This window comes from Exophiala aquamarina (genome assembly GCF_000709125.1).
Source record: "Exophiala aquamarina CBS 119918 chromosome Unknown aczIA-supercont1.12, whole genome shotgun sequence".
Lineage (NCBI taxonomy): Eukaryota > Fungi > Ascomycota > Eurotiomycetes > Chaetothyriales > Herpotrichiellaceae > Exophiala > Exophiala aquamarina.
Window position 1 is genome coordinate 213,261 of NW_013550576.1, and position 24,931 is coordinate 238,191.

At 51.1% G+C, this 24,931-nt stretch overlaps 10 protein-coding genes across 10 annotated transcripts; 5 read left to right on the forward strand and 5 right to left on the reverse strand.

The window, feature by feature from the left end:
• Positions 1–457: 457 nt before the first annotated feature.
• On the forward strand, positions 458–1,381 carry A1O9_10075 (uncharacterized protein; the record flags this gene model as incomplete). Its single annotated transcript, XM_013400811.1, has 1 exon — positions 458–1,381. The coding sequence occupies one exon, from the start codon at positions 458–460 to the stop codon at positions 1,379–1,381; it is 924 nt and encodes a 307-aa protein (XP_013256265.1).
• Positions 1,382–2,887: 1,506 nt separating this feature from the next.
• On the reverse strand, positions 2,888–7,039 carry A1O9_10076 (uncharacterized protein; the record flags this gene model as incomplete). The annotated part of the gene is made up of 1 exon (XM_013400812.1): positions 2,888–7,039. The coding sequence occupies one exon, from the start codon at positions 7,037–7,039 to the stop codon at positions 2,888–2,890; it is 4,152 nt and encodes a 1,383-aa protein (XP_013256266.1).
• A 1,947-nt stretch (positions 7,040–8,986) lies between these two features.
• Positions 8,987–9,745, reverse strand: A1O9_10077 (uncharacterized protein; the record flags this gene model as incomplete). Its single annotated transcript, XM_013400813.1, has 1 exon — positions 8,987–9,745. One exon carries the CDS (start codon positions 9,743–9,745, stop codon positions 8,987–8,989), a length of 759 nt encoding a protein of 252 aa, XP_013256267.1.
• A 334-nt stretch (positions 9,746–10,079) lies between these two features.
• On the forward strand, positions 10,080–10,937 carry A1O9_10078 (20S proteasome subunit beta 6; the record flags this gene model as incomplete). The annotated part of the gene is made up of 2 exons (XM_013400814.1): positions 10,080–10,192; positions 10,256–10,937. 2 exons carry the CDS (start codon positions 10,080–10,082, stop codon positions 10,935–10,937), a joined length of 795 nt encoding a protein of 264 aa, XP_013256268.1.
• Positions 10,938–11,321: 384 nt separating this feature from the next.
• A1O9_10079 (pre-rRNA-processing protein PNO1) lies at positions 11,322–12,119 on the reverse strand (the record flags this gene model as incomplete). Its single annotated transcript, XM_013400815.1, has 1 exon — positions 11,322–12,119. The coding sequence occupies one exon, from the start codon at positions 12,117–12,119 to the stop codon at positions 11,322–11,324; it is 798 nt and encodes a 265-aa protein (XP_013256269.1).
• A 968-nt stretch (positions 12,120–13,087) lies between these two features.
• On the forward strand, positions 13,088–14,596 carry A1O9_10080 (uncharacterized protein; the record flags this gene model as incomplete). Its single annotated transcript, XM_013400816.1, has 1 exon — positions 13,088–14,596. The coding sequence occupies one exon, from the start codon at positions 13,088–13,090 to the stop codon at positions 14,594–14,596; it is 1,509 nt and encodes a 502-aa protein (XP_013256270.1).
• Positions 14,597–15,679: 1,083 nt separating this feature from the next.
• On the forward strand, positions 15,680–17,347 carry A1O9_10081 (uncharacterized protein; the record flags this gene model as incomplete). The annotated part of the gene is made up of 1 exon (XM_013400817.1): positions 15,680–17,347. The coding sequence occupies one exon, from the start codon at positions 15,680–15,682 to the stop codon at positions 17,345–17,347; it is 1,668 nt and encodes a 555-aa protein (XP_013256271.1).
• Positions 17,348–18,164: 817 nt separating this feature from the next.
• On the reverse strand, positions 18,165–21,215 carry A1O9_10082 (uncharacterized protein; the record flags this gene model as incomplete). The annotated part of the gene is made up of 1 exon (XM_013400818.1): positions 18,165–21,215. One exon carries the CDS (start codon positions 21,213–21,215, stop codon positions 18,165–18,167), a length of 3,051 nt encoding a protein of 1,016 aa, XP_013256272.1.
• A 697-nt stretch (positions 21,216–21,912) lies between these two features.
• On the forward strand, positions 21,913–23,412 carry A1O9_10083 (uncharacterized protein; the record flags this gene model as incomplete). Its single annotated transcript, XM_013400819.1, has 1 exon — positions 21,913–23,412. The coding sequence occupies one exon, from the start codon at positions 21,913–21,915 to the stop codon at positions 23,410–23,412; it is 1,500 nt and encodes a 499-aa protein (XP_013256273.1).
• A 214-nt stretch (positions 23,413–23,626) lies between these two features.
• On the reverse strand, positions 23,627–24,755 carry A1O9_10084 (uncharacterized protein; the record flags this gene model as incomplete). Its single annotated transcript, XM_013400820.1, has 2 exons — positions 23,627–24,186; positions 24,275–24,755. 2 exons carry the CDS (start codon positions 24,753–24,755, stop codon positions 23,627–23,629), a joined length of 1,041 nt encoding a protein of 346 aa, XP_013256274.1.
• Between the last annotated feature and the right edge of the window lie 176 nt (positions 24,756–24,931).

The window sequence follows — 24,931 nt, forward strand, 5'->3', positions numbered from 1 at the left end:
AGTTTAGTGATTGTGGCCTCGTACGTTGGAACCAAATCCTCTTGAACAGTAAGTGAATTGATGGATTTCTTCTATTTCACTCACCGACCTGATTTGACTCGCTCTCACTGCCCAAAATGTTGAATCTATCACATGGTTGAAATGTCGACATAACTTTTCCTAGTTTTACTTTTGTGGTCGACTCATTCTCTCTCCGACCTTTGAAATCTTCTTCACAGTTCTCTCCAACTGCTTGTTCCACGCTCGGCCTGTTCTGTTCTCAACCGCGCCTTAAACCGACTGATGTTCAACACGCTTCAGCATCGGCTTGTCTTACCTCCGAACCCATTCTTTCATACCGCAAGTTGCAAGGCAACCTCTTGGATTGAAGATTCGATGTCCTCATCCTCCTCCCACGTTTGAACATCGACCTGATCATCCTTTCAACCCGATCGGTGCCTCAGCGAGGGAATCCAAGATGCCTCGCACAGAGGATAGCGACCTGCGCACCTTCAAGTCAAGCCTCAAACAAGAGGCCCAGCCCGACTTCACTCTCAGCATCGGCAACTTCAGCTGGACGGTGCACACGGCAAAACTCCAGAAATCTACCTTCTTCCAGAAGCTGTGCGACCCGGTAGGAGCGTCGCCGCGAAGCGTGATTCTCTACGACGACGAACCGATCTTGATCGGCAACTTGATTCTCTGGCTTTACACGGGCCATTACACCGATGTCAATACCGACGGTGAGGACGACGACTCCGCCCTGAGCAAAGGCATTGACATCAACGTGATCATGCGAAATGGTAAAACCAACGGCGGCAATAGCAACCCTGCAGGATCGCCCGAGCTAGGCTCAGCAGGAGCGACCTCGCCGTTCAATCTCGAAACAGAGGAGGAGACCTGGCCGACCCCATCCACCCTGCACGCGAAGATGTACGTGCTCGCAGAGAAATACGGTATCGGCGAACTCGCGGTCCTCACCATTGACGAGCTCTCCAATGACCTAAGCTGGAACTCTGAATCCCTCTTCCTGCCGTCGCTCGAATATCTTTTCACATCTCAATACTGCAGCTCGAGCGGGGACTCCACCTCCAAAACTTCCTCAGATGAAGCACCAAACGCGGTCACCCCTCCAGCCAAAGACAGCGAGATGTTCCAGCTCCTCGTCAGCACCGCCAGTACGCCCCCAGCCATCCACACGTACCTCGCCAACGCGACATTCCAGAACGTGTTGCGTGAGAATCCGACTTTCACGGTTGAAGTGCTGGCTCGCGTCGCCTCTGAGTTGCAGGAGACCAAGACGGAGTTGACCAAGGTGACCGAGTCGATCGAGACGCCTAAGCCGAAGAAGGGCCGCAAGAAGAGGGTTGCGAGTACTGGCTTGGAGAAGGAAGGCGGTTGAATCGACCTAAACAACTGTGAAGCTCTCTCATGGAGCAGACCCACGGAGTGCTTAATGCTGCTCCTGTGCTAATGATTGAGCAAGCGAAAAAGGTTAAAAGCTGGGAAAGTCGGTTGGTGCTGGATGATGATGAAATGCTACGCCTGGTTTCTTTCGCTGGCGGTACGAGCTAACCACTGAGTGGGTCGGTCGGTGCGAGGAACGCCGACACAATGAGCTGTTGTCGAAGAATCTCTTTTTGGTGTGGCATTGGTCTCAAAGGCGCACATGAGTTTGGACTTCGCGGAGGGAGGGACACAGGCACGAGCGGAAGGGGGAAAGACGGAGCCGATCCTCACAGGAAGTTTCCTAGTTCCATAGCCTGCAGGAACTCTGCTTGCCTGACTTTTGTTTTTCCGTTGACACTGGCGGTCTTGCTTTTCTTTTCGGGCCTTGATCTCCGTCAATGTGCTTGGTTATCAAAGCCAAGGGTGGGGAGGGGGGGAACAGTCAGAGATCCATGAGTCATGGCTTTTGCTTGCCACATACACCGTACTGTCTGTCCTTGCAACAGCCTTCAAGCCATGAATCTACCTTTCGGGCGAGGAAGATCAAATTTCAAGTTTTGCTCAAAAGGAAGAAAAGGGACGAGCAAAGAATTCGTGTTTACTTGGCTTGTTTGACTTTGTTTCGTTCTCTCAACGGCATTTCAGATTCTTTCTCACTTTTGAGGGTATGTATTTGACGTAAAGTTAGTCAAGTCCAAACCTCGTCCATCCGCGTCCCTGGCTTCGTTGATGGGACTGACTAATTGACTGATCGATCGCTTCCTGCCTTCATGGTTGGTATTCGTCCTAATCCGATTTCCCCCTTGTTCCCCGTCCACGTTTCAAATCCATCCCATCTGGGTGCCATCAACCAACCAATCAATTCAGTTCTTCCCCCTAAAACAGAACTAGAACTAGAAGAAAAAGCTTTCATTCTTTCGTGCCCTGCCCGAGTTGGCTAGGCCATTCTTCATCTTCTATCTTTCGTCCTTCATCGTCCTTTGGGAATATTTCCAGTGCAGAGAGTAAAAAGAAACTCCTCATTCATTAATGATTTTCACATAGACGTTCAAGAGAGGGGGGGGGGAGGGAGAGAGAGAGTACGGAGAAAAGGATCCCGCCCTTTCCCTCTTTTCTTCGCAATGTTTGTGTGCCGCAGACAAGTTGAGTACATAATAAGGTGTGTAGAGGAGAGAGATGGGACGGGTGGCGGATATGTCTCAAATGCTCGGGCATGGACATTGCGACAGTAGTTGTTGTTGTTGTTGTAGTGGTAGTAGCAGTGGAAGTTTATATCCTCCCCTCTCTCATGATCTCCCTCGCAAAACAAAAATAAGGGGGTATTTGTGGTATAAAAAAAAGGACAAGAAGGTTAAAAAAAAGGAAAAAGAAAAAGGTTTGACCTTTGAGTGAAAGGTAAGCTAAGCCTCCAAGGAACAAACAATGTCCCAACAGGCTCATCTGGGCTGGTGATTATTCACTAAAACAACATGGCGCTTTCGCGCCGTTTAGCCTTGACGGAGGCGGCATTTTCGGGCGTCATTAACAGGGTCGAGCCTGAATAATCGGGTGTCACCATGTGTCCATACGGTGGCTGGGGGGGAGGATAGCGCGGTGGAGCTGGGACATCCTGTGGGTGAGAGACGTAGCTCCGTGACTCGTAACTTGGTTGTAAGGGAGCAAAGCCCAGATCGCCGCTGGGATCCCTCTGGTGCTCATACGGAGGTCCTTGTCCTTGCCCTTGTCCCTGGGGATAGGAATGGGACGATGCTCCGGCGCTCTGGGCGTTGTTGGCGAAGCTGTGCTGATCATATGCGGGAGTGGGCAGATCTGTAAACATTTGTCGGCGAGGAGAGCGGATGTCCTCGGGGGTCAAGGTACCACCGTCGCGGTCGATTTCCGTCGATCTGATCAACTCTCGATCCATGGGTTTATCGAAAATTGCCTCGAATTCCGTTAAGAACAAGGAAAAGACAGGTGCTGGAATGTTCAGAGTCGGTGAGAAGACAATCCCCACGTTCTTAACGCTCATTTTGTTTCGGTCTGAGTTCTGAACCACCTCGAGGAGATACTGGGACAAGCTCCGCAGTAACATGAAGTTGCACACTGGCAGTGTGTGGACCAGTCCATTGAAAGCCTTGATCTTCTGTGTTTTATCTCCCAACTCCAGAACTTTGAGAAATTCAAGGTGCAATTCTCGGGTAAGAATCGTCGCAGGGAGTTCACGCAAGTACATCTTGAATAAGGAGGCAACTGCGTGGACGTCGTAGTCTTCTTCCTCCGCTAGTAGATCGACATCTCCTTCAGCGTTGAAGCGGTCTTTCAACGATCGAATTACAATGTTCGAGCCGCTGAGCCTGAAGAGACCCTCTTCACTAGCGGCATCCTTAACTCGCAGGTATTCAATGCACCGGTAGACCACGGCTGGCAGGTACACTTCCACGTCTACCGGAGAATAATGCTCAACCGCTTCAGTGAGCTGCATTCCAAACACAGGTCGCACATGTCCTCCTCGACGGGCCTGCAAATCCGTCCTCTTTGGTGGAGCGTATTGCTGGGTTGGGGGGACCAGCTGCTCAGAAGATGATTTCCTGAAGTGGAACAAATTGCGCATGCCACGGTCTTGATGGCGTTCTTTGCTTCCACCAGGCGGAGTCGATCTGTTGCCCCAGAATCCGGGATCTGCAATTTTGGTACCATTTATCGGACCTGATATCATGGTTTTCGATGTTGGCGCTGGTGCAGGTGCGGGTGGCGCTTCGTGGAGAGAAGGATCTGGAGTGTGGCTTGAAGCATTGGAAGGAGATGGTGTGTCACTGTAACCGTGACCAAGCAATGGGCTACTGGCCGGCTTTGATTCTGTGTCATCATGTGCCTGAGTGCTTCCCGCCTTGTGTGATGACTTGGACTCTTTGCCCTGCGCATTCTGCACCCCCGCACCATATTGAGTCTTTGGTTCAGCTGGGCGTTCATCAATGTAATGTAAGAGAGTCTCTACCCATTCATCTCGTTCTTCGTCACTTTCTGCGCAAAGGACATGTCGCACGTGACTGTTCAGATCTTTACGCTTCGGCTCGAGAATCAGGAAAGCATGGCGATATTGATTTTCTGAATCCGCATCGGGACGGCCAGGCGGATCAGACTGTGTTTGTCGCCCAATACGAGCATTAAGCAGCTTGATCGTTCCCAAATGAGCTCCACCCGGGGCTTCAAAATATCTCAGCTCGGGACTATCGAGAACAAAGTATCTTGACTTCCACCCTCCAAAGTTCTTGCCCTTCTTGGTCAGATAACCTGACTTGGTTGGTATTCCTGACGATTGAGGGGCTGAAGCCGGTTTAGGGTGGCCTTCCTCGGCAGATTGGACCGGTGGACGAACATGAGAATCTAAAACGTCGCTTGAAAGGTATTTACAAATGAATGCTGCCGCTTGCTCATCCATGGGTGTGTCAAGAAGCTCTTCAAAATATTGGTCAATAGCGTGTCGTCGAGCATCAATTATAACAGGTGAATGGCCAGAGAAAAGCTTTCTATCGGGCAATTTAGGCAATTCTGTACACTTGGATCGTAGTTGTTGTTCAAGGTTGGCGAGCGACATGGGGAGTTTTTCAAGTCGCCAGAGCTCGGCGGAGCTTGCACGTTCAAAGATCGACAAACTGAAAACCGATAAATCTTCCTGTGGCTTGACGCCCGCGACACTGTTCCGTGAAGGTCGTAAACGCGATGAGGCAACTTTGACTTGGATCGAAGGTAGAGCATTTGGAGGGAGGAGTAGATCGGGCCAGGTTGGACTGATTAGACTGCGGTTTACAGCAGGAGCGTCACTCGGACTCAGAGGTAAATCGTGAATCGGAGACTGATCTGACGTAGTATTGGAGTTCATCTTGACTAGAGGTGAAGGGCCCAGTGAAGGGCCGGTCTTCTTTTGAGCATCTAGAGTATGCGGGGCAGGAGCATGTGTCCCAGGTGTGGTAGGGTTCGGCAGAGCTTGCTTCGGTGCTCGAGGTGAGAGAGGAAAATTACCACCTGCACCACGAGGAGACATTGGCAGCGAAGCGGCCAAAAGCGTCTGACCTATGGGTCGTGGACTTACAGGAAGGCCGGGGCTGCGAAGAGGAATCGACAATTGAGCTGATGATCCTGCCGATGTGATCGAGGCAGGTGAAAACTGACCTTGCATCTTAGCATGCATCTGGTCGATTGCAGCACTCGAGAGAGGCTGTTGTACCTGACCGTGTTTTTCTGCCGGTACACTGTTGGGTGGTTGCTTCTCTTTCTTGGATCGACTTCGGGCCTCCTGCTCCTTGAAGGCTATGATTTCACGTTCTCGGTCATCTTCTTCACGTGTCTTCCGCCGTCCGCGATGCATGGGGTCTCGCAATTCTTCCTCTGCATCACTAATGATAACCTCGCCTGAAGTTAACTGCTGTGCAACAGGAAGATCTTCCTTCGCGGAGCTGAGATTCAAGGGACGAGGGGCAGTCTTTCTCGATGCTTGAAAAGACTTTGGAGGTTTCTCATTCAAGGGACTACTGGACTCTGTCACGGCTAGGACTGGGTTTGCCAATTGGGTTGAGAGGCTTTGAAACTTGTGTTGCTGCTGCAGATGAAGTGGAGATGGCATCATGGCAGCATCGATCGGAGAGCTGTGGGCCACCGGACTTGTAGGTTTGTGAGGCGTGTGATGATGGTCTTGATTTGACCTTGAGTCTCTCCCGATAACAGCCTCATTCGAGGACACCGAAGCACCAGCTTCAGATTGAGGTGAATGGCCATCCATATGAATCGTGGGTACTGCTGGTGATTTTGCTTGCAACTCCTTCAGTTTCTTCCTATATCGATCTCTCTCTTTGGCCGCTCTCTCGAGGTCTTTATTCAGGCCGAGCAACAGTGCTCGTTGTTTATCAACCAATTTCCACAGCTGTGCATTTTGTGCGGCCGCGTGACTCTTGTCCCTCAGCAGATGTTGAACGAGGTTCTCGGCGGACCCAGCCGTCGCAATCAGATTGCGAACCTCTTGCGGACTGGGATCCTTGGCCTCGCCGGGCTGTCTCTGGGGTGCTGAGACATTGGAGATATTGGAGATGGCCGAGTCGATTGAAGAAGTGCGTGGCATTGTGGTCTCCTGGTGGGCGGTTGTGAAAGACGACGCGAATGATTTGGGGGATTCTGAGATTTGGCTCGGTCCTGGCCCAGATAAGAAGGAATCTGCTGGGGGAGGCTTGCCAGCGTGCTGAGGTCTCAGGTCTGGAGAGGGTCGCAAGTCGCTCCCAACTGTGCCCGTGGTGTTGTGGGAATTGTTCCCTGTCAGCAACTTTTCGGCCTGCTGTGTTTGTGCGAGGCCGCTTTTGCCAACCTCATGTATGCTATTAAAAGAAGGGCTCGTGGTATAGGAGGAAGTCTCGTCCTGCTTCCGTCTGGGTGGTCCACCAGGAGATCGTGAGCCTGACAGAGACGCCAAATAGTCCCTTGGAATGAGATTATTGCTCAGGACCGGATGGGCAGGTTTTCGAGAAGCAGAGACCTGCGAATGGGAGTCGGCCAGCGATTCATTCGAAACATGAGCGGCTGTTGGAGTCAGACGAGTCTGGGGAGATCGAGGGGCTACAGGATTGCTGGTCGGGTGCAACATGTTGAGCGACGATTAGACTGCATCAGCACTCAAAGCATTGAGCCATTGGGAACAGGGGCAAACACATGGAGAGAGCTGACAGGCCAGCTGTGCTCAGCCGGTGTGAAACTGCGTACGGAGCAGAGATGTGCGAGTTTCACAGACAGTCTAGGAACGGAGGCGTATCGAAACGAGGGTTGATCGAGCATCCAAAAAGAACGAGTGGGAGATGAGCGTGGATGGATTGCTCCGTAAGTTCGTAGCGTTGGAGCAGCAAGCTTCAGATATGCCCGTAAGCGCCGGGAAGAAGATGATTATGGTGATGATTGGACATCTGGTGACATTGTGCAGATGGCAGCGGATGATGGGGTGGAACCGTAGGGGGAGCTTGCGCCTGGGAGATGGAGGTGGTGGAGGCTCGAGCAGCTAATTAACCTCCAGCATGGACTGTGGAGTTTGGCCAGCTGTCAAAAGAGAGGACTGGGATATGAGATGGACATCTCATCAACAGCTTTATCTCTTCTGAGAGGCTGAATCACATCCGACCATTTCTTGGGGAGGGCAATTATCAACATGTACTCGGTACACCACCCTCCACCATGGGCATTCCACCACACCCTCTTCTAAAGAGAGTCATCACGCGCAGAAACAAAAGCAGTATAACCTCTTTGTTTGACCCAGCTACGGATATTCCATGCGATTACCGGCTCACGAGTAGCCATTGATCCGTCAGTGTGGCTGCCTCGTATGACGAGCATGTAGCTGAACCTGGCTCGGATGCGAATTTGGATAGGGACACGACAAGGCCAGACGAATCTGCGCTGCCCCTTTCCCCTGCCTGCTCTCTTGCGAACCGAGATACCTACGAGTCTGCTATTACCATTTAGTACTATTGCGGAGTACTGTAGGAGGTCCTCGGGGCAAGGTTCCCCTGTAAGGCGATTTCATCGAGTTCTCACCGCATGGTACGGATCACGGGGCAGCCCGGTAGTAGTAGTATGACGATTCGTGCCTCATGAAATCGAATCTCTGAAATTCGATCCTCGCTCAGATTCCAGCCCCAGACGAGGTGATTATGATGAAACATGGGTGCATGTCCCGCCGACCGCCTTACCGACTCTGACCCTGGCCAACGCTGTTTGACACCCAACGCTTGCGCTTAGAACCCTGACCACTGCAAGCCTAAATCGTGGGTGGCACTCTGTAGGTTTAACCATCTGCAAATGCCCGCCTAAAGAGTCACGCCCCTTGAAGAGCTTCTCTCTGATTGAGTCCTGATGATTATTGGTCTCCTTATATTGAGGGAGTTCTGGGCCCTGCAAGATGCGAGCAGCCACAATCCGACTCGACAAAAACACGTTAGAAAGTAACTCTTTCTCCCTGCCCCCGCGGAGACCAGTCGAATCCCCGGGGCCTTTTCTCCCATCTGGCCCATCAAGATTCAAGAATGATCACCCTTCGAATCGAGGCTCTGGTCCGTTTCAGCTGCAGGAACCCGCACGGTCCAAACACCATCGCCTCCTTCCGTATGATTGGCCTTGTCCCCAGTCCAATCACCAACCCTATCCAAAGGATTCCTGTGCTTCACGAACTGTTCTCACACCGACCAAATCCTCGACAACCAGTCACCGCGCTGCATCCACACCCTTCTTGATGACATGGTGTTCTGCATCCTCGGCTTCAGCATCACCTTGACTTCTGTAACCGGGCGCCACACATCATTGCCACATATGACCATCTGTGCCCCTCCATCCGTAGGTTTTCTCGTTTGCCCTCTTGGACTTGGAACGTACCGCTGCACGGATTCAGGCGTCCGTTTTCGCAGACGACTCATATTATGACACATCTTGAACAAACAAGACTACTACCTTGTATTCGTACGCTCTGTAGCGCTTGCCGAGTCCGTCACATCATCTCTCGACGGAAAAGGTCCAGACGAATTTTTGGCCATCTCACCCACCATCCTATTCAGCCTCGTTTCCGCTTACTCGAGATTCCTGGTGTTGAATCCCTGCTGTTTTGACCCGACGTACTCGTACGGCCTGACGTGAATTCAATGGTTCTTTTGCCGGCCGCTGACTGACTCTTTTTAGCAGCCTGCTGCTGGTCTCGTAGAGTCTGCTGACTGCGCAATAACTCCTCTTTGAAAGCATGGGCTGGAAAATCCAATGGATCCCAGATTGCTAAGGGAATGGAAGTTCTGTACTGATCCTCATTATCTAGCCCTGCTCGATCCATCAAAGTGGCGAGCAGGCTTGGATTTCGAAACGTCGGCTTCTTGCCTAAATCATCATTGAAATGAACGCCCTTTACCTTGAGCTCCAGGAAGCGCTTGAACTTCGCGTTCAACGCTGGATCGGGTGAGCCAGGCGGAGACGGCGGTATGGAAGTCATGGGATGAGACGGCTGTGTTAGATAGCGAATGGTATCTCGCTCAGAGACTGAATCAAATTGATCCATCGGCGAAATCTCTTCGAGTTGGGTCTCCGTTGCGGTTGGCATTGCGGGCCCAACCATGGGGCCGGTATCGATTCCTGGGTTGCGCTGTATGTTATTGCCCTCTGCGGCTTCGTAGCTCTCATTGCCGCAAGCATGTCCATTGCTGTGCTGAATAGATATGTTCGACCGGATGCCTTGGTCGCTAGCGGTAGTGATGGAAGTCGGTTTTGGGATGGTCTCCTCCTGCTCCTCATCACTGCTGCTATTGTAACCAACAAGAGTGCTCATTTCGAGTAAGGACTTTGCAGGATCGTGTTTTAGAGCCTCAGGCGAGAGATCCTAATGAAATACTTGAATCTGTCACTACTCCGACGAACAAAATGGTGCGCGGGAAACGTGACTGCTGAACAAGGTTATACTGCACAGGTGGCTTGATTGGTCCGAAGTTAGGGCGGAGTAATATTTCGGTAAACGCTGGCAGGCAAATCGCCAGGCCGCATGAGTTGCGTAGCCCAATAACTATAACTGAAAGCTCACTCACGCGAAAGCCACAACCTACCCTGTGTCCCTGCTGTTCCTATCGACTCAACCATCTCATACCTCCTTCAGCCATCTATCAAACATGGCTTCCCTCATGAATGTCGGGCCCATAGCATCGGACCAACAGAGCTACTCCTTCGCAAACACTTCGACACCCAACGAGGCCTCAGGACCCCGACAACATGGCTTCTACCCGTGAGTGCATACAAACCCATCAAACGCTTTCCGCCTTGCTACATTGGCTAACTCCCTCTATAGATACACAGACAATGGCGGCTCGACGCTAGGCATCACAGGCAAAGACTTTGCGATCTTAGCCGGCGACACACGGTCAACCTCAGGGTACAGCATCAACTCACGATTTGTGCCGAAGTTGTTCAAGATCGGAGACGATGGAGAGCAAAGCTCGCGGATCGTGCTATCAGTGGTCGGCTTTGCAGCAGACGGAAATGCGCTCAAGGAACGCCTCGATGCCATCGTCAAGATCTACAAATACCAGCACGGCAAGCCAATGAGTGTCAAGGCCTGCGCCCAGCGCCTGTCCACCATCCTTTACCAGAAGCGTTTCTTCCCTTATTACGTGCATGCCATCCTGGGCGGGATCGACGAGGATGGAACGGGTGCGCTGTACAGCTACGACCCTGTAGGCAGCTACGAGCGTGAGCAGTGCAGAGCCGCCGGTGCCGCAGCGAGTTTGATCATGCCGTTCTTGGACAATCAGGTCAACTACAAGAATCAATACATCCCGGGATCCGGCGAGGGACTTGCGTTGGCAGAGAAGCCGAAAGAGAGCTTACCGCAGGATATCGTACTGGGCTTGGTCAAGGATGCTTTCACGAGCGCCACAGAGAGACACATCGAGGTCGGTGATGGCCTGCAGATATTCATCATTACCAAGGATGGCATTGAAGAGCAGATTGTACCCTTGAAACGTGATTAGATTGCGGCTGGGGAAGAAGTGCACATGAAGATATTACTCCACTTTTTCTCGGTGGTCACGGCGGCGTCTTTGGTGTCCTCCCTGTATGCATAGCTCGGCGAATTGATATCAATCACCAAAGAAGTGGGATTTAAAGGGCTTGGTAGAGAGACCAATTACTGGCTTGCCTTCTAACTGTGACCCTTCCCTCCAGCCTTGTCAACCGGGCAGAAATTGTTTTTACGAATCATAACCATAACTCCCTTTACAATGCCAGCGAACACTGAATTCCATAAGAATAGTATGGTGTTTGAAACCATGGAACGACTCCCCAGCCAGGTCATGCACATTCATAAAATCATATCACAGAAATAAAAACCTGCGCAGAAAGTTCACTTCCCTTTCTTAAAACCTCTCCTTCATGCGACTTGCCACCGTCCTCAAGTTCCCATAGACCTTGCCCGGCGGAGCCCCCAAAATCAAACTGACGACGGCTTCCCGGGCGATTCTTATATTCTGAAATCCGCCCAGGATGTGGATTTTGCTGTCCGCCAACACCACCCTCGTCTTGCTCGTGTTTTCGATCGCAAACTTGGTCTTGCCGTCCTTGCCGGCTATGCGACCAATGGCTCGGCCCAAGTGCTCGCCTTGTAGGGTCTTTACGTCCTTGATCTCGAAGGTCTCAATGTACAAGTCGTCTAGTCGCAGCAAGGCAATGGCGTCGTCGACGTCGAATCCCAGTGTGAACGCCTTGACGAAATCTTCGCCCTTCTGCAGCGCCCCGGCGTCGGTGGTAAATTTCGATGTGCGCAGCTCCACCGCTTTGGATTTTATGTTCATTCGCACCTGGAGTTTCAGGTGCTCGACCAGCGGTGGGTAGATCTTTGACCAGCTGTTCTTCAGTGGTGACATGCGGTGCGGTGGGATGAGGACTTTTCGAGATTGTATTCGTAGCGCTGTTGAGGAGTCGGGTTGTTGTTGTGAGGATATCGACAGAGGGCCGAAGCGCGGTCGCCCTTCTTCGTCTATCTGCATCGAGTCGTCTTCCGAGGGTTCTTCTGGTAGAGTTTGTGTTTCGGTCGTTATAATTTCTTCGTCGATGTTTCCATCGGCGCTGGAGGGCGGGAGGGCGATTTCGTGAGCGTTCCGGACATCCTCAGTGAGAGATTCTGGTGCGCGTTGCAACGCTGTAGGGGCAGGCATCGTTCTTCTTGGTGCTGTGGATTGAGTGTATGACTGGAGAAGTATCGAGGCTTTGCGAAAAGGCTGTATTTGATTGTCGTAAATTCACAGCCTCAAGTTCTCCGCACAAAAAAAAGAAGTGGGATCAAAACTTAAAAATAGCGGCAAGAGGAAATTCAGGATTAGGAATTGCCAGTCACAAGGCGGCAAGGCAAAATTCCCAACACAGTTTCCACCGTGACCGGTGGCCTTATTTATTGCTTTTGACTCATCGTGCACTTGGGGCCGAAACCAAGCGCCCCTAGAGTACCTAATAGCAAGTCCATTAAGGAAAGTGACCAGCATCTATCTCTAAGCGAAAAGCTGAGCCGGCCTGCCCACGAGGTCCAAGTACGTGATTGGCGAAAAGAGCTGCACCACACAACGGCCATGTTACTGTACACGAAACAGCACTACAGTACGGAGTACGCCCGCCTTAATCACGCGCTTTTGGTGGCAGCCTGGTTGAATGGTTGGGAATAAACACATCAGGAAAGGAATCATATGTTCACGCCGCTTCTAGAAGGGGCAATCCATGACGGGAGGGCCGGCTAAACTTCAGTTACTATGAAGGTGTGGCATATCAAGATAGTAAGTCTCGTACGGAAATGGGACTACGGAGTGTTCGATATGGGTGGTGTTGGTTGAAACCCCGGCCTGTGGAGTGGACTAGTGAATATGTCCCCTGGTAGCAGACGCAGCCCAGGGTACTGACTAACAATACCGCTGAGCTACGTGTTCAAGCCTGGTGCCATGCACAACCCTTTTCCAATGAGCCTGATTGCGAGATAATAATAAGGCTGCAGCACTTACTCCATACAGTACCGAGAATATTTTCCTTGATATCCTTCATGTCGTCGTTTCACATACTTGGTGGTGTTTCAATCATCAACCTCTCATCTTTTCGTTGCGACGACAAAAACTGCAAAGAGTGAGAATGTGGAAGAATGATGTTTTCAACCTTCATAGCCTTGCTCAACACCTTAGGATTGACGGCTGCGCTCGTTCTTCCAAGGGAACTCGATCCTGATCCCCGAGGGCGAGATTGGCAGTCAGCCGTACAAAATATCAATGGCATGAACTCGATACTCACTCTCCTCCCAGTGTTGACGGGCAAAATGCAGAATGTCAAACTGGTTGCTAGTCGCATCTTTCCTGCGTCTTTCGTTATGGCTGGGATAGGCGCTGGTCGTGTATTGTCCAAGCTGCAACTGGGAATCCTGCTTTGGAGTTTCGAGCTTTACCGCAGTACTGTTGGCGAGTTGTCGTACGCCCATGACGAATACATAAACGCGTTCATGCCCAAGCTGCAACACGTCCCAACAGGAACACCTGAACGACACACGACAAGCCTGATCGTCAACCACAACATGGCCGAAACTTACATGGTTGAGGCATGGTTCCAGGCTCGAGGACGCCCGTCGACAATCCGATTGAAGCAGAATAATTATACAAGGCTGTGTGTGGGCTCCATCATCTATCTCGCTCTCTATAGTACTGAGACCTTCTTGGCCGTGCAGAACGGTGCAGAAGGCACTCGCCAATTACTAATCGTCGTCCAAGCAATTACCGTCGCACTGTGGCTAGTGCCCGTTATCATGATCCAGATCGCCCGTGGCCAGGGCAAGGCTGAAGTGGACCTCAATCGTATTGGTTCTCCGGAGTACCGCTGCCTTCAGATGCCCAACCCGGGGGAGCATGTCATCTCTGAAGTCTTCAGCTTTCATCTGAATAACCTCAGCGGGTTTCAATTGTACAATGCAAAGTATGAGCAACCAATGTTGCGGGTCGCAGGTGGCATGATTCTCCTCAGCGGTTTTCTAGATGTCGTTTCGACCATCTTGATAGTCGGCTTGACCAACTGGGCATACCCCTGGATTGGGGCCGAGCTCGTCATTATCCTTGCAAAAGTCGTCTTTTGTCTCGAACCCGTTCGGGAGATAGAGATCGCAAGCGTGGTCGTCGATGCCAGCGAGTATCAACCTGAGTCTGGCCCCGAGATGCTGCCGCTCAAGATCCAGTTTGGTGATGGTTTCGTTTGCAAACAGGTTACAACCGACTACACTATCGTTCATAACGTCTCACATCCCTCGGTGGAGTGGCGCTCGACCACAGCAGGGTTGTGGGTCGGCCAAAGCTACATCGCCCCGGACAGTAAGACCAGCGACGGTGCTTCCACAAGATACGTGGCAATGAACGACCAGAAAAAGCTCACTTTGGCAACTGTAGAGCCCGAGAAGCAGAGCAACCAGGCCTTGCACCGGGAATTCCTCGCCGCGCTAGCAACCGTTGTCGAAGCAAATGTGGTGCCGAGTGAACAATTTATTACAGCCATCGAGAAGACTATGGACAACATAGAGCGTACGATGACGGCGGAGTGGTATGCATTCGGGTCTAGAATGGTCTTTGAGAAGATTACTAAAGCAAAGCGTGGGAGGAAATGGAGACGCTTCCTCTGATTCTCTCTGATGGTGTGACAATAACAAGATAAGAAGTTATGGCTCTGGCCTGTGCTGTCATTGACGATGCCGTCAAACAAACTTGTCAATTGCTCTCTATGACAACGATCACTGTCATTCATCACGATCTGGTGAAGCGGGTCTTGTCCAGCATCTAAATGATCCCTCAGGATGGATGCACCGGAGACGAAGGCGTTACTGGTGGGAAGGAAACAGGCGCTCTATCCCTCTACACGTGATCGAGTATTTCGACCTCCCAAACAGATTATAGATTTTGTCAGACGTTTCTCTATGCTACGTGACTGACCTCTCAGAGTCATACCTGGGCACAAGACAATCATTCGGACTGATAGCTAGCTGTCTGACACTCGCCGCAACACTGGGTTTAGCATCCCGCCGCTTTAATGTCGCTTAAGTTTGTCATTTGATGTGCCCAGTCTTTTCACATGTGCCTGTATCTCGATTCTCCAATCCCAATCTAACCTGCACAATCAACTACGGCGACTTCATTTGACACTCTAACCAACCACTTCCTTTCATATCTGTCATTCCAAGCAGAAACAAGGAGTGTGAATCCAGAATGATCCACATGCCATGACGGAGGCCTTCGTCCGAGGCATGAGAAATGTCTCAAAGTTCTCTGCAGTCGCGCAGACCTCGACCCGAGTGACGCAAAGACTGCTTGTCTTTGCCGACCAGAGCTTCCTGTATCATATTCCAAACCGGTTACCAATTTCATCTCGAAAGATATCGACGCTGACGAGGCTACCATCCTCTAGGGTGCCCGTACTTTCTTCCCGCAGATCAAATGAGCTTCGTTCCCAATCATTGCGAAGGCATTCGTCAACCCAGTCGACGATATCTCATGCTGCTTGTTCCAAACCGTACCAGAATTCTACAATTCTTCAACTAGATCGCCCACTTCGACTTAAGTGCAACGATGTCGCCTTTCGACGGAGACTACCTTCGCTGTCAAGGGCATTCCACTTGAGCGGGAGATACCATGATAGAAACCATGAGCATCAGAGAAGAGAAGAGCCGATCCAGAAACAAGACAAACAGAGCAATCCGGATCCGCAAGCCATGCCCAATGCCAATATCAATCCAGCCGAGGAGCAACACCAATCCCATCAGGAGCATTTCTACGATCGAATCCATCTGCCTCAATTCCATCGTCCAACCAAGGAAGAACTTCTCGCCGCTGCGACTGGGTTTTGGTCAAGAATGAAGGTCCGCTTCAAGTGGCTGACAATTAAGAGCACTCGCCCTTTCAATATGGACGAGATTGTCGGCTTCATTTCCTGGATTGCTCTGGGTCACGTTATCTGGATTGTTATCGGAACCACCACGTTTGTTTCACTTGCTATTCTCGCCATCAACACTGTGTTCGCACAAGAGACATTAGCTGGCTGGATCGGTAACTACTTGACCAAATCGTCCGGGCTCCAAGTTGTTTTTGAATCTGCTATTGTCCCGAAATGGGGTGATGGAGTCATTACGTTTAGAAACGTCTACGTGTCGAGGAGACCGGGGCAGCGGAAATCGAAGGTGAAGAAGGGCTCACCAGAAGCTGCAGCACAGGCTGTCTCCGCCGAAGAACCAATACCTCCCGAAGAGCAAAATTACACCCAGTTCGACATAACCATTGGGGAGATAAATGTGACGCTTTCATTCAACAAGTGGTGGAATTCGAAAGGTCCATTGCAAAATGTCGAGGTTAAACATGTCAGAGGTGTCGTTGATCGAAAGCATGTATTCTGGACTGGTGAAGAACTCGACCCCAAGTCATATCGCCATGAACACGAACCTGGAGATTTCGAGATTGAGTCTTTTAAGATTGAAGATTTACTTGTCACAGTTCTTCAACCGCAGGATTTTAGACCATTTCCTGTCAGTATATACCATGCGGACCTACCACGCCTCCGGAAGCAGTGGCTCTTCTACGACTTTCTGTCGGCCAATAGCATGACAGGAGAATTTGATCGTTCTCTATTTACCATCCATCCGCGTCAAACCCACTCATATACTGGTGCTCAACTCAATGATCCTGAGGACCCCTCCAATGAGCCCTGGAAAAAGCAGTCCCGGATTCGTGTCGACGCCCTGAATATTGACCATCTCAACAGGGGTGCCGTTGGCCCTCTTTCCTGGATCCACGAAGGCAACGTTGACATCGTCGCCGACATCATGATTCCCAGCGACAACGAAGACTCAGTAATCAAAGTCATGACAGATTTCTATGAACGACTAGAAGAGACTCTGACATCTAAGAAACACCTGGAGCAACTCCGAGAAGATATGTCCAGTATTACTCCTTACGCTGGCAGCGATATACCGGCACCACAGCCCTTATTGCTGGCGGCAAAAGACGAAGATAAAAGGTTTCTCGTGATGGATCTTCGAATCCATCTGAATGATGTCCGTGCAGTCGTTCCTCTTTTCACAAGCGACCTGAGCTACGTCAATAACGCACTCATTCGTCCCATTGTCGCATATATCAATTCTCGGCGTACATTTATTCCAATCAACTGCCGCGTTGTGAAGCGTCAATCAGATTTCGATGGTAGCTGGACGCTCTTTGATTCAGGTCTTCTAGACGACTTATCAGCTGAGGTCTACGATGCTTTTGCGAGAGATGTCACAGATGAGCAAGCGCGCATGAGACGGTTCAAAAAGGTTGGCTTATGGAGCCTGCAACTGGCGGCGCAGGCTATCTTCCTGGTGAGTTCCATGTTGCACCTTCCAGTTTGATGTGACGAGACTTCTCCGGTTGCTTCTGTCAATACACAATAGAGATCTAACCAAATCCTTGAAAATAGGGCATGGCTGGCAATATAGCTTGATCCTGTCGACTGACCACGATTAACGATATGAATTTGATTGATAAACGCAAACTCTTCGCTCAAAAGTCTATGTCTTTCCTTCATGGCTGATTGGAGGAGCTCTTTTAACAATATAATGGGAAATGGTTGTACAAAAAGCAATACAGCGTTTTGGTTTTTTCCTTAGATGAATGATCGATCCTATCGAGGCGGGCACATGAGCATGGTGTTTGTAGGTTACGTTCACCGGTCGGATTGCGACAACGGAGTCCTCGCTCATCTAGTTAATCAGGCAATGGCAACGTTACGCTTCAGACCTAGCACTGCCAGTAGGCATGTTGCTGAGGAGTAACTGGTCCACTTGAACAAACAAATTGAAGTGGTGTATATTTAAATATCTACTATTGTTCGTACTTACACGGATACATTTGTGCCCATGTAGGTCGGTCGGCATCCAGGCAGTACTATTGGCTGTAAAGTAGATACAGCGTCCGTTATTCATTACATTTTGATCCATGACTGGATATCCGTGTGTAGGAGAAGCCCATCTGCCATTCCCCGGAGATTTCATTCGTAAATACATGAATTCGCAGATGATAGTCCGTACATCCAAGTGTCCAAACTACCCAAGCCGTTGCTAAGACGTTTGCCACCGCCGTATCAATCATTATAATAGCATCGCGTTCCATCGATGGTTGCCTTGTTGATTCGATTTTCAAAAGAAACGCCCGCGTACAACATTGCCATCAGCTATCACAAGCCCTCCTCCGAAGCATATCAGCGAGTCCAGCCACCGTCTTCGAAAATGTTGGATCATTCATGCTACCATTCTGGCCTTGCGCAGACTGTCCAGCCCTCTGCGCTCTTCCTGCGCCTCCACTTCCAACGGTGGAAATCCCACTTCCACTCTCACCACTCCTCACACTTCCTCCCGACCCTGGCCCGTCACCAGAATTGCTGCTCTTCGGCGTCGGTAGAGGCGGGTAACCATCCAAGTCCCTCATGATCCCTCCGCTATCACCGTGACTGTGACTGTGCATGGCCATGGAATTGGGATTGACGGTCACGTTCACGCCAAAATTACTCATGTTCATGCCACTCGGCATACCGAGATTGCCAAAGTCGAGTTTATCGTCTGCGTTGAGGATGCCGACGAAGTCCGTCGACGTAAGATCTTGGATTTCATGGAGAGCGGCGCGGTGGGAGTTCTGCTGTCTTTGGGTATGTGCTGGTCGACTCAGACCTTGGAAGGAGGGAGGTGTTTGCATGCCAACTGGGGAAGGAGAGAAACCGTGGCGTGGGGTGTCTGCGCCCATCCACGTATTGGCGTTGGAAGAGCGGTATTGGGTGAAGTTGGACGAGGAGGTTGTGTTGCTGGTGGACAAGCTGAAAGCGGAGGGCTGGGGTTGAGATACTTGGTCTGGGTATATGTTGGAAGATGTTGAGGAGGAACGATCTTGGTGAAGCATGGGGTGGTCGAAGGTAGAAAGGTCCTGGGAGAGGGTTGGCCAATCGTTCACGTAGGGGGGGGGTTTATGCTGGCCGTTCATTCTCCCAGCATCACCCGAGAACATTTGGCTTGTATCCTGATACTGGTCGGTACCATATTGATCGGTTATCTCATTTATGTCATTGAACCGCGGATGGCTTGCGCTGAGCTGGCTGAAGGCCTGTTCGTGGTGCTTGGGCTGAGGGACACCGTTCTCGAGTACCTGTGGCGGCGGATTTCGATGGAAAGACAAGTGTCGTTTGAATGAGCCTTGCTCCTGAATATCGTGATGTGAGCTGCGTCTCCGAGCTGGGACCGTACGTCGTTCAGGTACCGCATCTCGAAGCTCAATGTTAACCGCTTCGAGAACATTAGACATCTTTTCTGCTGGCACATATGTCTGCGACATGTCCTGCAAGGCTGCTGCCAGACACTCAAGATATTGCATATTATTGTTTCTTGTGGACCGGTCTTTCATGAAAGCAAGGGCGGCAACGAGTGCGGTAGCTGCGGTCCCAGCGTGTTGAAGGCCTGTGACGAAGATTTGCTTGGTATCAAATCTTTGTCGATGCTGCCAAAAGATCCTCGCAATTCGAACAGCATGCTGTGTGCAAACTGTGCGCGAGAGGGCTGAAAAATGATGGGTAGGATTGACTATCTTGCCTGTGTCGGAGTCGTCCTCGCTGCTTTCACCCGAGCCAGACTGTGCAGCGTTTGGGTCATCGTAACGAGCAAATGGCCGGTGTAGAAGTATCATAGTGGCACTATACTGCTGGTGCAACAAGAAAAAGGAGAAAGGAGAGGTTGCGATGTTATCGGCACTCCATTGGAGAGTCTTTGGGAGACGAGAGTACCAAGATTCTAGTTCGCGATGCAACGCCGACATGCGAAAGTAGACATGATGGTCGATATTGGTGTTGAGTTTCGAAGCCTGGTCCATGATCTCTGTGATTTTGCCAGCGAGTTCCATTAGGTCCAGTAACGCTTCGTATATCTGTGTCTCTCGACTCTTCGATGGCCCGGCAGGGAGGTTAGTTCCAAGTCGCTCAAACTCTACACTGAGCTTGTAGACCTCCAGATCCGCAGGCTTCATCATAGTTGGACGGCCGAGGAATAGTGCCCAGTATTTGTCATAGACAATACATGCCCAGAGAGTCATGCGCCCAATCTCGATCTCTCTTTGACTAGCGCCTGTATTTGTTGTGTCGAGGTGAAGGCCGATCTCGAAACATAATCTGTTAGCCATGCCTGCATACAGCCATCCAAGATTATCTCTGCCGACGCCTGCTTCCAAGTCTCCCAGTAGTAGTAGAGCAACAATGCTAGGAATACCACCAGGCTGTTCTATCTCATACTCAAGCATATACTTGGCTTCCCTATGCAGGGTATTCTCCTTGTCCGGCAAAGATATTCGTATCATGTCGGGTCTCTTTTTGTCCGCAAACCGATAACCCATGGCAAGGACGCAAACATGTAGGAAGCCAGAATAAAAACGTCTGGCACCGCTTTCCATCTCTTCTTCGAAGGCGGCTTGATGGATAACATGAAGGACAGAGTTGTAGTGATCCCAGAAAAGACTCATCAGGTAATCATGAGTATCGAAAGAGATGGAACGGATAGCTTTCTCTGCTCGCCGCTGTTGCTCCAACGCTTGACGGTTGGCATCCTCGCTCTGAGCTTTGAGCTCGGAATGGATGTGGCAGTTGGCAACAGGACCGAAATAGCGAAGGCGCCCGCTGAGCTGATCGAAGCTTAGATGTCCAGTAGTCGACAATAATTTGCTGACCATGCTGGAACTCCCGAGCGAACTCGAGCTTTGCGGAGAGACAGCATCGATTTCCGAGTCCGGATGAGGAATACCGGGTCTGTGAATGATGGAAGATTCAGGCTGGAGAGAACGTGCAGGCTCCAGTGTCGTTTGTCGGGTTGGTGTGGCGCTGATTCCAACATCGCTGTTGCTATATTGCTGGTCACCTTCTTGAAGTGGCTGCGACTGTTCTTCTCCATGGTCCTTCTCACGGAGAAGACTCTCCAAGTGCGTGATCCTGTCTGTCAGAGAACTGATGTAGGATTTCGAATTTGGTTTCCGACGTTCATCGTCGTACTTGATGACGCATTCGTGGCCATTGCTCTTGCACTGAGTGCACTGGTTCTGTCCTGCCAAAATCACACACCTAGTCCTCCGATCACGGCACGATGCACATGCCACAGAAGCACGATGCCTAGGCTTCTGAGGCTTGCCCGACGAGGCTGATGCTTGAGCGGGAGGCAGCATGTTCGCTTGCAGCTGTGGGTCTTGTGTCGCCATGTTGGTCATCTCCACCAACATCTGGGGATCATCTTTAGCTAGCTTGTCACTTAATGATAGCCTCCCGTTCGATCAGGTTCAAATTTTGCCATCTAAGACACGGAGGAGAGGGATTTCCGAAGGCAAGACAGAGGGAAGATTTCATCCATGGCAAATTTTAGCCAGGCCAGGATTCATGTGGACAGGAGCTTGGCTCTAGTTAGGCGGAGGTTGCGCTTCTGCTGCCAGCAGCACTCGGCTTCAGGCCTTTCCGGCTTCCTCGTAACTCCATAACTTACGAGTACAGTACGCTGTAATCTCCTGGGGGGCACTAACCCGACGTCTGGGGCCGAGGGCCAAGTCTGGGGTGCGGGGCCAGGTGAACGAATTACGAGCTGCATGACTCGCGAGATACAGCGATAGGCCCTTTTCTAAACAGCTCCTCCTAGCCCCGACTGGTGGAAAATCTTTTCCTTTGAGCTCAGCCGCCCCAAGCTATTCGCGCTGGGTCCCGCCTGGCTTCATTATTCATGATTGTGGAGTTCCACGTACTTTGGCGCGTCATGGTCCAGAAGAGGCCGCAACGCGGAGAGCTTCTGTGTAAGTTCCATGGACGACCGTCAATGTGTGACGACAGATTCTCTTTTCAAAACCAGCTGTAAGGAGACTCTCATCAGCTAGGGCAAACGTCAACCAAAGACTTTCCTGCTAATTCACCATGACTGCAAACGGAACTTCAAATGGAACTGCAGCGTTCGAGTACTCCGCAAAGAACCTCCCTCTCAAGCTCTTCATCAACAATGAGTATGTTGATTCAAAGTCTGGGAAGCTCCTGACAGTGTACAACCCTAAGGACAAATCTCTAGTGAGCGACAAGGTCCCTTTGGCCAATGAGCATGATGTCGACGCAGCTGTTGCGGCCGCCGAAGCAGCCCTTCCTGGGTGGAAGAAAATCACGGCATCGCAACGTCGAGATATTATGCTCAAGTTCGCAGATCTCCTCATCAAGCATACCGAGGCTCTCGCTGAATTGACTCGGATCACTCTAGGCGCCCCCTTTGGCTCCTTCGGTGCATTCGAGGTCGGACTTGCGGCAGAAGCGTTCAAGTACAACGCTGGCTGGGTTGATAAGTTTCTCGGAGATGCGGTACCCCAAGAAAATGGCTTCATGCAAATTACTCGCAATGAACCTCTCGGTGTTACCGCAGGAATTGTCCCCTGGAATGGCCCTTTGGGCACAGTTGGTCTGAAGGCGGCCCCTGCTCTGGCCACTGGCAATTGCTTTATTCTCAAACCTTCAGAAAAGACTCCATTCGCTGCTGCTGCCCTTGGGCCTCTTATTAAGGAAGCTGGTTTCCCACCAGGCGTGTTCCAAGTCCTCACAGGCGACGGCTCTACTGGAGCAATTATTGCCAGCCACATGCGAATCCGTAAGGTCAGTTTCACTGGCAGCATCCCCACAGGCAAGAAAATTCAGGAGATGGCTTCCAAATCTAACCTCAAGCGCGTCACTCTCGAGTTAGGAGGCAAATCTCCTGCGGTGGTATTTGATGACTGCAACCTGGATAATGCAGTGACCTGGTGTGCAAACGCGTTGGCTGCCAATACTGGCCAAGTCTGCTTCGCAGCAACCCGTGTCTACGTCCAGGAAGGCGTCTTCGACAAATTCTCTAGGCTGTACAAAGAAAAGCTGGAGGAGAAAGCAAAGACGATAGGCGACCCGGATAAAGAAACCACACAAATAGGTCCACTGGTGGATGAAGCCCAGTATTCGCGCGTCAATGGCTTCATTGAACGAGGAGTATCGGGAAAACAGGGCACTCTTCTTACCGGTGGCAACAAGGTCGGGGACTCTGGCTTTTACGTGGAACCTACGGTCTTCACTGGCGTGAGTGCTGATGCAGAAATCTACTCGAATGAAATATTCGGCCCTGTATCAGTCCTCAACTCTTTCAAGACTGAGGAGGAGGTGATCAAAGCGGCCAATGCCACAGAGTACGGGCTCATGGCAGGCGTCTTCACACAAGACATCAACAAGGCACTCCGGGTGGCTAGCGAATTCGATTCAGGCATGGTTGGCATCAATTGCGTCAGCCTGACCTTCTTGACCGCGCCGTTTGGTGGTAGCAAGGAGAGCGGTCTGGGCAGAGAATGCGGTAGGGCTGCGCTGCAGGCTTTCACGGAGCCGAAGACGATTATGATAAATATGACTTATTAGGGGCTGAACGGGTCAAGTTGAGTTGGATGATTTGATGGAAGGGGCGGCCAGGCTATGGGGATGAGATGGTCTGGTGGAGCTACGACTATTCAAGCTGCCACCAGTTCGTACCAGATGTTCAAGATTCAGAAGTATCTGATTTCAAGCACTTATGTCTTCAAATAGTTAAGCACAGTCTCTTCCTGTGATTGACAGTAACTTGTACAGCATGTGCCTAAAAGACAACAACCTTCCTTCTCTGGCTCTGCCCCGCCTTCATCTCATTCACCATCTCGTCCAACTCCCCCAGCTTCCTAAATTCCACCTCGGGCACAATATTATGCCTCGCTGAAAACTCCACCGCCTTGCCCATACGCTGCGGTGTACTCGTACTCTCCGCCATGATGCGATAACTTGCCACCGCCAGATCATACGTACTCACCTGCAACGGCTCCTTCGTAATCCCAATCACCATCAATATTCCGTTCACTCTCAGGATGCTCGGAGCAGAAGCATATGCGGCATTAGAGGCGCTGAAGACGGCAGTGGCGTGACATCCTCCGTTGGTGAGCGATTTTATGTCCTCGACGTAGTTGGCGTCAGTTTTAGAGTTGAATACGTAGTCAGCCCCTTGGGATTTGCAGATCTCGAGCGTGGAGTCGTTGATGTCGATGGCGATGACGTTCAGGGACATGGCTTTTGCGTATTGTGTGGCAAGCTGCCCAAGGCCGCCCGCGCCGATGACGGCGAACCATTGCTTTGGTTTTAACGAGCAGGAGTTGACCGCGTGGAAAGCTATGGGGAGTCAGCCGGCAGTTCATGTGCGGAGCAAGCTGTCTGAAGCTAGGAAAGCCAGGAAGGAGTCCGTAGTAGAAAGACATACCTGTGATGCCAGCACAGAATATGGGAGAAGCTTTCCTGATGTCAAGGGTACTAGGCAGAATCACACAGTTCTGCCAGTCAACCGTCGCATATTCCTGGAAGAAGCCGTCGGTGGTGAAGCCATGAAGCAAAGCAGTCCCCCGCTGGCATTTAGAGTTATGCGATAGGCAACCCTCGCATTCGTAACAGCCTCCGTCGAAGTAGAGAAATCCGACAGCGTCGTTGATCTGGAATCCTTTATCCTCTGAGCCCTGGCCCATCTTATGGATATAGCCAGCGCCTTCATGGCCAAGGGTGAAGGGCTTCTCTAGTGGCGCTTGCGTGGCCAGGATGTCCGAGTGGCATAACGAGGCACTTGCGATCTTAATGAGGAATTGGCCTGGTCCTGGCTCCGGGATGGGGATGTCGTTGATGATACACTTCTGCTGTTTGGGGTCCCATTGTCCTGCTTTCATGATGCGCGGGTCACTGGTGGAGCCCATGTTCGCGGTGAGCGGCTGATGGATGTTTGCCTCAGTGAGAACTGGCGGGGGTTACAATCTCGGAGAGATTGAAATGATATCAGAATGTTATGGATGTCTTTCTTCATTACATGATGCGGCAGCAAGGTATTCATCCTATTTCGAGAGACTTGGTTCGCGCCCGTGGCTACGACTAG